This window comes from Plectropomus leopardus, chromosome 7 (genome assembly GCF_026936395.1).
Source record: "Plectropomus leopardus strain MGB_pleo_1.0 chromosome 7, ASM2693639v1, whole genome shotgun sequence".
Classification (NCBI taxonomy): domain Eukaryota; kingdom Metazoa; phylum Chordata; class Actinopteri; order Perciformes; family Serranidae; genus Plectropomus; species Plectropomus leopardus.
Genome location: NC_142182.1, coordinates 32,109,606 through 32,122,614, shown reverse-complemented (window position 1 = coordinate 32,122,614; position 13,009 = coordinate 32,109,606). Strand labels below are relative to the sequence as shown.

Here is a 13,009-nt window from a genome sequence, read left to right as displayed (position 1 = left end):
TTGCGAAACATTGTGTATTGTAAAAAATAGCCTCTTTAGACGCTGTCATGGAAAAATCTTTAAATACTTAAGTATATGAAACTCATCATAAATAATAATTCCATGCATGAAGATATATGATTTAACTATGGTAATGGTTTAGGCATTTCAAAGGGCCTCTAGGTCCCTCACTTCAATCATAAAAATGAGGATTTACAAGAGTTTTCTACTTATAAAATCCTTTGTTCCAACTGATTTCATATCTCCAGGTCATAGTTAATTTGCTGCTGAAGGGAAACATCTTATCAATTTGGCTGCTCAGCATCAAATATTGGACAACAAACACCACCACGGCTGCCTTAACAACCAAATTAAGGACAATAAATAGCTTGAGATTGCCCAGCAGCTGAGATTAGTTTAAAATGATCATGTAGCTGATATGCACTTGCTAAAATGAAATGCTGGTCACAGAATGGGGCTAGCCACAAAAACCTAGCGTTAGCACCAAATCTGGGTTCTGATTCATTTCTGTATTGTGCAGCTTGTAATGTTGGCTCCTTAGACATTCTCTGTCTTGATAGGTTACTAAGGATGGACACAGCAACTATTTAGGACACATATAAACAAATACTATTTTTTTATTTTGACAAAAATGGATATTAATATTTTGTGGAAAATTATCATGTGGATTTTTTATTCTCCCACACAGCATTTCACATTACACTGGTGAGAGAGAGCTTTTACAGGTGCTCAGAGGCAGATTTTGTGTCCTCTTTACAGAGCCAGGCTAGCTGTTTCCCCTCTGCTTTCAGTCTTTCTGCGAAGCTTAGCTAATCGTCTACTGGCTGCAGCCTTATATTTAAAGGGCTGGTGTGTAGGATTTAGGGGAATATACTGGCAGAAATGGAACATAATATAATAAGTATGTTTTCTTTAGCTTATTTTATCTTTATTTTATCTTTTTTATTTTATCTTTTTTATTCTCTCTCTCTCTCTCTCTCTCTCTATATATATATATATATATATAATTCTTAATTAATTAATTTATTTATTTATACATTTATATTTAATTCATCTTTACTGAAAATAAGAATGATTGTTTTTTTGTTACAGTAGAATGAGCTGTTTATATCTACATGCGGAGCAGGTCCTCTTCCACAGAGTCCGCCATGTTATTTCTACAGTAGCCCTAGATGGACAAATCTATCACTGGCTCTAGATATGGCCATTTGCATTTTTGTGTCGGCCACTGTGGTTCTCTTATGCACTTGACACTCAGGAGAAGTTACAGTTCTGCAACCTCACTACTAGATACCACCAAACCCTTCACACTGGACCTTTAACTCCCAGAATTGAATGGTATCGATCTACGTATGTAAATCTTAGCCAGAAAGTGAATATGTGTATGTCCTAAAATGAAAAACTACTGCTTTAAATAGAGGAAATGTTTAGCAGTGCGAGAGTGTTAATACAGAAAGTTTTGCTAACTACTAAATGTTGTTTATTGGCCACTGGCCAGATAATCAAACTTTGAAGCTAAAGTTGCTCCTGGAACGTTTCTCTTCAGTGATTTCTTTGTTTCCTGTCAGAGAATAATGTATGTGTATAATTCAGTAATTAATGACTGTATAGTTTTCCTCACTTTGGTTGCTATGGTCACAGGACAAGCCACCACAGCAATTGTCCGACCTTAGTGGCAATCACTCAGAGTCTGAAAGTCCCTTTTTTCAGCTGCATTGTCAGACATTCACCATCACATTTTTGTAATGAGGAGCTTAAGGGGCTTTTAGGTTGTGATGTTCACCAAAGGCAACAACACAAAGAGTGCTGCGAAGCGTTACCTTGCCGATAACGTCGTTGCGGCTAAGCCTGTCCTTGTCCATGACGGTGATGATGATGGTGGTCTCCCTCAGCACATGGGCGGGCACATCGAAAGGGAAGGACTCGTTGAAGACGGGGTTCAGACAACGCTTCATCGTCACCGTCTTCTTCTTCTCTACGCGCTTGTCCTTGTGCATCAGCCACACCTTCACATAGGGATCTGCAGCGGAAGAGAACAGCGGTTTACATGAGAGCGAGCATGAAGATACCCACTGAGGGTGAGTTCTAGTGTCAGGTTTGCAATTACCCTCTTAATTGTTAAAGTCAGGGAAGGCAGCAGGGAAGCAGATACCTAGTTTGAGCTCAAGGTCAACTTATCCCCTGAGCCAGGAAACATACAAATGAGGAAGTATTTATGGAAATAGGGTCTGGGATTTGTACTACCAGTTCTGGAGCATTATCATAATCTGTAATACTAACAGACACTACTCCAACTACTGCAGCAAGAAGTAATTCAACAAAAAAAAAATCAATTCACAGTAAGACCTGATACTTAGGAAACTAGCACCAGACTAAGCTGGCACAGATTTGGCTGGGAGGCTGCAGATCCTCATAGATATACAGAGAGAGAGAGCCGGAAAGATAGAGGGCAGATGCTTGATGTAATGTCACCTTGCTGCCACAGCTATCTACAGCACGACCCGTCTGAGGAGCCAGACGGCAACCCTCTTCTGCACGGACGGGTAAGCAAATGTTTGAACACAGAGACGGAGCTTCCAATGTCATGAAAAAGGGCTTCAGATGGGAGAACAAGGGTCAGAATGAGGAAAAGACTGAACAAACGTACCTGAGGTGCCGCCGATATCCATGGCTTTGAGATTACGCGCTTTGATGATGTTCACAGTGATGATGTTGGCAGTGGGATTATAGCAGAGAGACACCAGCAGGTCTCCTCGTCTCCCCTGAGGAACACACACACACACACACACACACACACACACAGGAACACAATGGCATATGAATCACTTAGTCTTATGCTGCATTCGTGTACGCCTCGGAAATATTGTATTTAGAAGTTACAAGCAGAAGAAGTCATAATTATGAATGGTAAATTGTAATATTGTGATGATACCCTAGTTACAGAGTTGTGATGTTTGCGTGACATTTGTGTGATGTTTGTGTAACATTTGTGTGATGTTTGTGTGACGTTTGCGTGACGTTGCAGGGAAGCAGAAATGGTGGAAAGCATGAAAACAGTGTTTACCATTGACAATAAATAATTATATATTTCGTTATTTTGTTCCTAGTAGCTTTAAAGCATGCCAGGTGAGTGCACCAACACTGATAGCAACATTATTTTACAACACGAGTTGCCGACTCAACGTCATAAATGCATGTTTGGTCAGTGGTAAGAAACTTTTTAATTAGTTCACATATTAAATATCAGTTTTTGCTGTTTCTGCTGTCCATGTAGAGTGACATAGATTAAATATAAAATATATTAAAATACAATATACAATATATTAAAAAAATCAAGTAATATATAAAAATATAAATAAACTGGAAATGGCTATCAACCTCTTGTTTAAATGCATTAAAATATAACAAACGTGACCTCAAAAATCATAAGGAAGCCCCAAAGGCATAAATACGAAAAACTCACTATAAGTAAAAAATTATAGTTTTAAAAATTATTAGTGACCCTTCTCATCCATTACACAGTGAATTTGAACTCTTACCCTAAAACCTTTTTTTTATACTTTGTACATGGAATGTATTGCTGTCGTTTTTATTTTATATTATTATGTTCTTAGGGCAAGTCTTTTATGTATTTTATGGTAAAACTGAGGGTTAGTTAGGAAGTTTTCATAAATGCAACCCATCTTCTTTGTAGCTTCCATGTTGTTCCCACTTCGATCTCAAAGCACATGAACACAACAAAGTCAGAGGAGCGACCTACCAACTTGGACACTACGGCCTTCCAACATCACCTGAATGCAGCATTATATCATATTTCATCAAACTCCTGACTAATCACTAGCTCGTTGTCAAATCTTACATCACTGCCCTTTCTGCTCTAACCCCTTCTGCCAAACACAGATGGTCCAGTGACCAGGCTGGCTGAGCTGAGCCTGTTGCTCACCCTAAAATTACGTCAATCCAGCTCACATACTGAGAGCGCTCAATAAATGGCATCCACTTTCAATAAAACTGTAATTACAACATATGAATGAAAACACCCGACTCGTCATCGTTCGGCCTTACGGCCATCCCTCCCCCCTCTTACGCTGCCATCACTGCAGGGCTTGAGCTCCTTCCAGAAGGTCTTTATCTGGCCCAGTTCCACCTTGTTGAGGGGGATTGACACCTCTCCAATAGGGTCATTCCTGCTGAAGCGGTCGTAGTCCAACACCTGAAGGTAGAGGGTGCGCTCTCTCACCTTCTCGTACGGGAAGCCTAAAACAAAGACACAAACAGATAACACTGAGTTACATTTTTTGACAGTACAGAAAGGCAGAGTAATCTGCACCGTGCTAACAGGAAGGATTTGGCAAAGGTCAAAGTGCATTTCAAAAACTACGGGACCAGACAGCGCTCTCAGATGACTGAGAGGGGTCATTATACTCTAGTCAGAAAGAACTATCTCATTCATTTTTCAAGAGCACTGGCTATTGTTCTAGTTTTGAAGCCTTTTGAACATTATTTGGGCAATTTAACCACTGTACTATCATCAAAGCACAGTGGTCACAATGAAGCAAATTCAGACCATGAAAAGGTGAGACACCTCACTGCTCTTTGTGTTGCTGCGACTAAACATCATCAGTCTGCAGAGCTCAAGATTATTATTATTTTCTTCACAAAACCTACCTGCAGTTTTTTGAGCTGGAGGTTTAATAAATGCAACAAAAAAATCACACTTTGTTTGTGAATTTTCACACAACTCCCACTATGCTCTTTCCGTGTTGACAAATGAATCTTTGTCATTGCCATGAACACCAAAAGGAACAATGGTACAAACTCAGGTTTGTGAGTCAGCATTCAGAGTGCATTTTAGCAACACTTGGCTATAATAGAAAGAATTCTAAGGTATTTTAATTATGTCTATTCTTAAAGGAGATGACCAACACCACTCTCATTTTTGCTCATTAAATATAACAATAAAGGATAACCAGAGGTTAGCTTTTTTGATTTTGATTTTTATTGATTCCTTCAGGTATGTTCCTGTTTTTAAAACTGCACATCTACTTCATCTGTTTTTATGCCTATATTCTTCTGTTTATTATCACTACATTTATACCTTCATCACAACTAGTCTGCTCCAAATGCAAGAATTGAATGTAGGGAGAGAGAGCGTGCGAGGAGCATCTCTACTGCAGCTGCCAAGTTTCCAGCTGCCTGGAAGAAAAAGCAGCACCACCTGTCTTTTGACCACAATGCAATGATGATGGAGCAGAACAACAGGCAGCTTCCAGCAAGAATCTCTGATCACATCTGGCTGCACTTTTTATACTCAAACCTAAAAAAGGCAACAGCTACATGATGATGTTTTTGCTGAACCTCACAAAAAATACTGAGATCTCCGCTTTTAAAAACTCTTCTTCTAAAATCCACATTCAAGTGAGTTGTGCATAATGTAGGTCCTGGGTCTCCAACAGGGGGGTCTATGACCCCTCAGGGGTCATCACAGTTACAGTAGGGGGTCTGCCAAATTTTTATTTGATAATTAGGGATGCACAATAATATCGGCACGTCAATGGTATCAGCCAATATCAGCTTGAAATGAGCTATCAGAATAGGCCTAAATACATTTTCTTATTCCACACAATGAATAAATCTTACATACAGTGAAAAGCATTATATTTCATGTCTCCATCTGCTAGTGGGACATCATGATAAGAGTATGCATAATATGATGTTATATCGATATTTGTATCGGTTATCAGCCAAACGGGTTGTTATACATATCGGCATATCAGACATCAGCAGAAAGCCAGTATTATGCATCCCTATTGATAATTAAATTGAAGGTTTTTTTTTTTTTTTTAATTTCCTGAAAATACACATTAAAATGAAGCAGACATATCATTAACAATTATAAATCAGCATATTCATAAAAAAACAACGAAATTGACACTAGTCAACATTAACCACTGGCTAATTAATCAACTCGCCATCACGGATAGGTGCCGCACAGTGACTGAGCTAGCTCAAATGATTGCACAAGGATTCATGGGTAACAATTAATGTTAGCATATTCATTTTTAAAAAACAACAACTTTGATTTACACTACAAAACATTAATCACTGGCTACGTAAAATAACAGAACAGAGAAAATTTGAAAACTTTTTTTTTTCCAATTTGAATTTGAATCTAATGAAGGTCTGATGACTGAAACATGGTTCATTAAATAAAGTATTTTTGCAAGTAGTTGGACAATGTGCAAGACTTTCTTTTCTCCAACACACCTGTCCACAAGTTTTTTGAAGGTGTGCAGGAGCCTCCACATTCAAACATTTAACGGTGCTATATTTCTGAAAACATTTGAGGTGAAATTAAAATTTGATCAGGGCTGCCTGGTTTGACAGTTTAACCAAAGTTTATAAGCAGAGATTGACATGACTGACATTAACATCATGGACTCATCAGCTCTGATTGGCTGTTTTTGGTGCACTGCTGTCAATTCTAGCAAATGTCATTAGAGGCTGTAGGAGGACTATCTGTCTCATGTACTTCTTTCAGAATATAGTTACAGTTTCAGCTAACATGACTCAAAGTTATTTTAATAAAAATTACCAACTGTAGCTTTAAACAGGATTTACAGCTTTGCCAAGCCCTAATGTTGGCAACCAGTCCCCTCAAGCTGGCGGAGCTGATTGAGAAAACAGGCCCTGAGAAGCTTCTTTTTTTTTTTTCTTTTTTTTTTTTAAATCAATCAGCCTATTATAATAAGAAATGTGGTGTTATCTGCCAAAGTTTGAACAGTTTGGTAATTTCACATAAGAGAGTTTTCAGTGTTCAGCTGTTACTAAATAGTAATATATTTATTTTCCTTTATTTTGGACTTTTAATTTGAAGTGCTACTTATTTAGTCATGAATATTTCATGAACGGAGGATTTAAAAAGTTTTCAGGGGCTTTAATGGTAAATACCTTTTAGGCAGCATTACTTAAAGTAAAGAATAAATATCTTAAAACAACAATAACAATAAGTAGCTAAGTGGAAACGGCACTGACCTTCAAACAGGAAGGTTTCGTTCCAGTGGGGGTTGAGGTTCTTCCTCTTGACCTTGGTCTCCAGTTTGTGCTTTTTGTCTGGCAGCAGGTAGATTTTGACGAAGGGATCAGAGGTGCCGGAGAAGTCCTTGGCCGGGAGTTCCTGGCCCCTGAGAACTTTGACAGTGAGGGTCGTGTTCTGGAAACTGTAGCCTATGCTGAACTGGATCCGGCCCAGCTTCTCACTGATCGGCCCTTCACCGTCATCATCCTCCGAACCTGGAGACAACTGCAGGGGACCACAAATTAAGTCAATTAAATAGAAATACATGCAGCAGCAGCCGCTCACATGTAAAGTTCAGTCCAAGGGCACAAACTTTCTGTGCCACCAGCACGTGCACACAGACAGTGACAGTGAGAAGCTGCGAGGGGAGGAGAGTTTAGAGCTGCGTCCTATCACGGCGTGCTCAAGCAGCTGCTCAAAGGCAGAGATTGGTCTGACATTAAGAAGACTGAGAGAGTTTAATTTCCTTTCTAATGTTCTTAAGAGGCAGGAGGTGCTCAGATTGAAGATATGGGAGCTTTAGACCACCCATTCTCTCTCACAGCCACTCTGACTGCTTTATCACTGCTGTGCACTAAAAGGCCACTATCTGATAGAAAGCACCGGACAGAGAGAGGGGAAAGAGAGACAAACAGAAAGAGGAGGGAGAGCGAGAGAACATTGCATGAGGGGGCATAGAAAGAAGACAAGCACAGCTCAAGGTTCTGTGCTTGCAGTCGTCTTTGTGGTCACTTCTCCCTGTGGCTCCACCTTCTGTCTCTGTCCTTCACCCCCCCCCCTCTCTCTCTGTGTGCAACAATGGCACTGATTGGAACTGAGGACTCTGAGAGAGATAAGACAACCAGCACATCATAAGACCACTTTGTGCAAGTCCCTCCACTGATATTTGTACTGATTTTTTAATTTTTTTTTATAAAGAGCGGCCTGGATGTTGGATTTTAGGGCTGGGCAATAAAAAGATATTATGTTGTATCGAGATATGAGACTTTATATATCGTATCAGATATTGGATATATTGTTATATCATGATATGGTGTTTTTTTAAAGGCTGCATTACAGTAAAGTGACATACTTTTCCTTAACTTATCAGACGTTCTACTTGTTTTAATACTTGCCTTTACCCACTTTGTCATTATATCTACATGACTATTGATTATTGATCAAAATGGAATTGTTGTAGTATTTTTTCAAAGTACAAACAGTCGTTCCTACAATATTGTCACATTAAAGAGGGAACTTGGTTAAAAAAAAGGGAATGTTTGATCTGTCTCTCAGTTCTAGCACTAATGAAGTGCTCTTGAGGAGATTAAAAATATCGACATATATATCATGTATCAAGATGTAGCCTAAAAATATCCCAATATCATTTTCAGCCCATATTGCCCAGCCCTATCTGGTTGGCACGCATCACCTGAAATGGTTGATTTCAGAGCTTTAGGTCAGAGCTTCAATTTCAAAGCTGAAAAGACTCACTCACTCTGCTTTTGTCAATATGGGTTTTAGAACTGACAGGCAGAGCAAGTGTGAAATATTCCAAGTCTAATTTATCAAACAGTGTGAGTCACCTTGGCTGGGCTGTCTCGCTTGATTGCCACTGTAGGAGCTGCCTGTGTGTTTCTTTCCTATTATGGCTCTCTTATTACCACGTGCAGCTTTAAATCAACCTGGAGGATGACTCTGCAACACTAGTCCTACCTGCTGACTGAAAGTTACATGGCCAAAAGTATGTGGACAGATGCATACACACACATATGTTCTCTATGAAAATGTAGTTCCAAAATCACGGGCATCAATATGATTCCTCCACTCTTCTGGTTTCCAAATGATTCTGGCACCTGGTTTTTACGCATTTTTCTCCCATTCAACCACAAGAGCATCAATAATGTCGGGCACGGATTTTTGGCTGATTAGGCCTGGCTCACAGTTGGCGTTCTGATTCATCACCAAAGAATTTGGATGGGGTTTGCAGGCTAGTCAAGCTCTTCCACACCAAACTGGAACTGTCATGTCAAGGTCAGTTTACTCATCCTGAGGACTGGAGCAGTACTCAGCCAGAGAAAACAGCTGCATAATGCCGGCTGTGGCTCTGGACGGAGCTCTCAAAAGGCTGAGACAATAATGAAGTCACCAGGTATATCCACGCCTGGAGATTACAACTTTAAAAGGACAATGCAGCCAAAAATTAAAACTAAATATTTTTCCTCATACCTATAGTGCTATTTATCAATCTCAAAGTGCAAAAAAACCCCAAACAAACAAACTAAAAATAAAAAAGATATATGCCTCCTCACACCAATCAAGTTGCACTTACAGTTTACGTCCATGTCTATGAAAACATGAATGCTTCACACACGGAAAATTTATAGTCAGCACAGCTTTGGGGTGGTTCTTTAGTGTTCTTGAGTTGTGGCCAAAAACATGTTCTTTAAGTTCACTGTGACCTTGACCTTTGACCTTCAACCACTAGATTATAATCAGCTCATTTTGAGGTCCAAGTGGAAGTTTTTGCCACATTTGAGGAAATTCCCTAAAAGCCATCTTCAGATATTGTATTCACAAAAATGAGATGGATGCAAGGTCATAGTGACCTTGACCTTTGAACACCAAATTCTAAGCAGCTCATTATTGAGTCCAAGTGAAAGTTTGTGCCAAATTTGAACAAATTCCCTCAGGGTGTTATAAAAATGTTGCTTTCACCAAATGCAAGGTCTCCGTTACCTTTTACCATTGACCTTTGACCACCAAAATCTAATCAGCTCATCCTTGAGTTTGCTTTAATGTTTGTGCTAAATTTGAAGAAGTTCCCTCAAGGTGTTCTTGTAATATCACGTTCACAAGAATCGGACGGCCAAAAAAGATAATGCCTTCAGACAGAAAAAAAAACATTTGAAAAACTCAACAGCAATGTTTGTTGTCCAGAAATTGTGACCAAGTTACTCAAGATAATCCACAGAACTTGTTGTAAAGACCCTTTCTAGGGTGCGGGGGGTTATATTATTAAGTTATCTATTCAGCTATTTGAACAACAGTGTTGCAGTTAAGGTCCCACTTTAATCTTTACATGGGCCCCCAAAAGTCTAAGCCTTGAAACTGGTGCTATAATCACCAACTAGCTAATGTTCATCTGCCGCCCAAAATAGTCCCAAATAAATTCACTATTCACTCTATTTGACTTGCCAAGATCTACAGTGCCTGGCTGATTTAGGAAATAACTTTCTAAAAGTTCATATGTTCAGTAGGAATCGGTCAGCTTTTGGCTTGGTGGAGACAGACAATCACAAATTCAGTTTTTGCTTCAATGATAAAATACTTCAGAATAACAAGCCTGTTATCCTAAGTGTAGGTGGGGTGGATATGTGGTATGATAGAGCGTCTTACCATCACCATGTCTCCAGTGAGCGAGTTGGCCAGGTCAGTTACGGAGGAGTGACCGTCAGCATCAGGGGGTTGGCCCTTGGGGCTGTTGGCTGGCTTGTTGCCCCTGCAAGCAGAAACACAGGTTGACCTGCTGGGAAAAATGGCGAGGACAGTTGCTGAAAAGCTAACTTGTCCCCAGAAAGAGAGAACATCTGAGCACATGGGGAGTCCAACCTCCACCTGCTTGGCGCTTGAAAACCGCCTATCTGAAACATCCAATTGAGTCCAAGTTTGTTTTTGGATAGATGTCACTTCAAAGAGGATTGTGCTTTCTCTAGCTATCGTGAGCGAAGCCAAATAAAATCTGCCAAAGATTGGACAGATTAACGGTGGGCACTAGAACTGAGGACATTTGATGCGGTGAGTTGTGTTTGATGAAACTTGGAATCTGAGATGACTATACATATGTCCAGTGTGGCAAACATCCATGTCTCTAACAAGAAAGTTACCTCCGACAAGTAAACAAACACATTTTCAGACACAACACAAAAACACTAAATTTCCAAAAATTGATAGGAACCAATTCATTATCTCCAGTCCTCAAAGAGTTCATGATCAACCCTTGTTCCCTCTACAGACATTAACGAGACACACATGTATAATGACATGTATAGCAACGAGACGTCACTATATATACAGTAGACAGACATGTATAGCAACATGTAGAAGACCAGACATTTAACAGGACAGATGTAGAACAGTTTTTAAAGTGTTTGTGCGTTTAAATTGGTCTCAGTTATTAAAAATCTGCATCAACAACACAAAATATTAATAAAAATCATAAAAGAGAGAACAGAGATCTCCCATGGCACAGCTGGTACTTAGGTACAAATGTTAATAGATGTTAAGTTTAGTTCCTTCACACGAGGATTGTTGAAAACAACGTAAAATTGGGACAAACATTCTGGGAGAAAAACCTCTATGTTCATACATCAAGAAAACAAGAAGAATCACAAAGAGTAAAGTAAAAACAAAAAATCAGCAAAAAAACCCCAAAAAAATTAAAAGAGAGTAATCATGACATTAAAGAAAGAATGAAAAAAGATAGAAGAAGATAGAGCCAAAAGTCCTGGCCAATGTAATGCGACACATTGGACACACAGCACTCCATGGATGACTGGTCAAGGCACATGGAGAGGCTGAACACTGAAACACTGTTAGGCAAGAAACAAACAGTAAATCGAGAAGAGAAAACACAAGATTGGACACACAGAGAAAGAGAAAAGAAATGAGCAGAGAGGATGCTGAAGTTGCAGACACACATACACACACACACACACACACACACACACACACACACACACACACACACACCAGACAGAAATCATAAAGACTGTAGATAAGATAAAAAGGTTCAACAAGGAATGTAAGAAATAGAAAAGCAAAGCTGAAAATTATTTATCTGTATTAGAAGAGATAGAAAGTATTAATAGCATGAACAGTGAGGTTACAGAAACCAAAACTAAACAGAGAGTGAGATTGTTACAAACACCAGCACATTAGAGAGAAAAACAGAGCTGCAAGAAAAGATAGGGAATGAAGGAAGGAAAGCCTGGAAACACAAGAGAGGCTTAGTTTGGTCAGTCTGATAAGTATCAAAGAATAAGAGACAAAAATAAAGAGCTATGCACACACAATTTCTCTAACAGAAGACAAAGGGGCGAACATGCTAAAGGGAGAAAAAGGGCACAGAGAAGAAAAGAAAAAAGACAATAAATACAATTGATCACTGGGAAAAGAGAAGAGCAAGAACCATCGTTCTTTATGTGGATAAATAAATGATAGATGAGATATAGTATGAAAGAGAAATAAGGCAAAGATACCATACAAAAATATCACTGAAAACACAAAAAAAGGGACATAAGAACATAGGAAATGCACATTTAGAGTGTCACAAAAGAGGGTGTTGGTAGAAATGAACAAATTCTAGAAGTTAACTTTCCATCTAACCTGATTTTCCAACCTTTAAGCAACACTCTAAAAGTGTGGATTGGGGACACAAGGGCCAAAGCACAAACTGGCATTGGCTACATGTGCATATATAATATATGCAAGTAGTTGTCACTCAGAGAGTGAAGGCAATGCCCTGGACAGGCAGAAAACAAGGAGCCCATAGAAAAGTCTGTCTGTCTGGCCAGCAATCTCTGTCGAGCTTTTCACTGAGAGAATGTACTTTGTTTTGTTTTTTTCGTTGGACGCTCCGGACTGCAAATTTGGATGAGAATTGATGTTGAATGCAATAATGTGTACATTTTTGCTGAAGACAAGGACAGAACCGGGGGAAAATATACTGACAAATAGACAGACAGAAAAAGCAAGCAAACAAGACAAGCAAACAGACAATCACTTCAACCAGCAAAGGAACCAGAGCGAGACGGGGGGGAAGGAGGGATGTTAACCATTTCGAGAAGGGGAAGGGAAGATTTATCAATTGGTGTTAGTCTTATTAGTTGCCAGGGGAGGTAATTGCATTTGCAGGGGCCTGTTTGTCTTTTGCACAGACTCTAAACTGCA

At 39.3% G+C, this 13,009-nt stretch overlaps 1 protein-coding gene across 5 annotated transcripts in view; it reads right to left on the bottom strand.

Moving 5' to 3' along the window:
* The window catches only part of syt7a (synaptotagmin VIIa), a 109,858-nt gene that overhangs the window by 14,356 nt on the left and 82,493 nt on the right, over positions 1-13,009 (bottom strand). For all 5 annotated transcript variants that reach the window (XR_015777087.1, XM_088080519.1, XM_042495463.2 and 2 more), the window contains 5 exons: positions 10,457-10,559; positions 7,036-7,303; positions 4,088-4,257; positions 2,648-2,762; positions 1,821-2,020 (listed from right to left, as the gene is read on the bottom strand). Coding sequence is in view for 4 of the 5 variants with exons in the window: in XM_088080519.1 (XP_087936645.1) it covers positions 1,821-2,020; positions 2,648-2,762; positions 4,088-4,257; positions 7,036-7,303; positions 10,457-10,559 (856 nt within the window). In the remaining variant the exon portion in view is untranslated. The remainder of the gene's footprint in view (positions 1-1,820; positions 2,021-2,647; positions 2,763-4,087; positions 4,258-7,035; positions 7,304-10,456; positions 10,560-13,009) is intronic.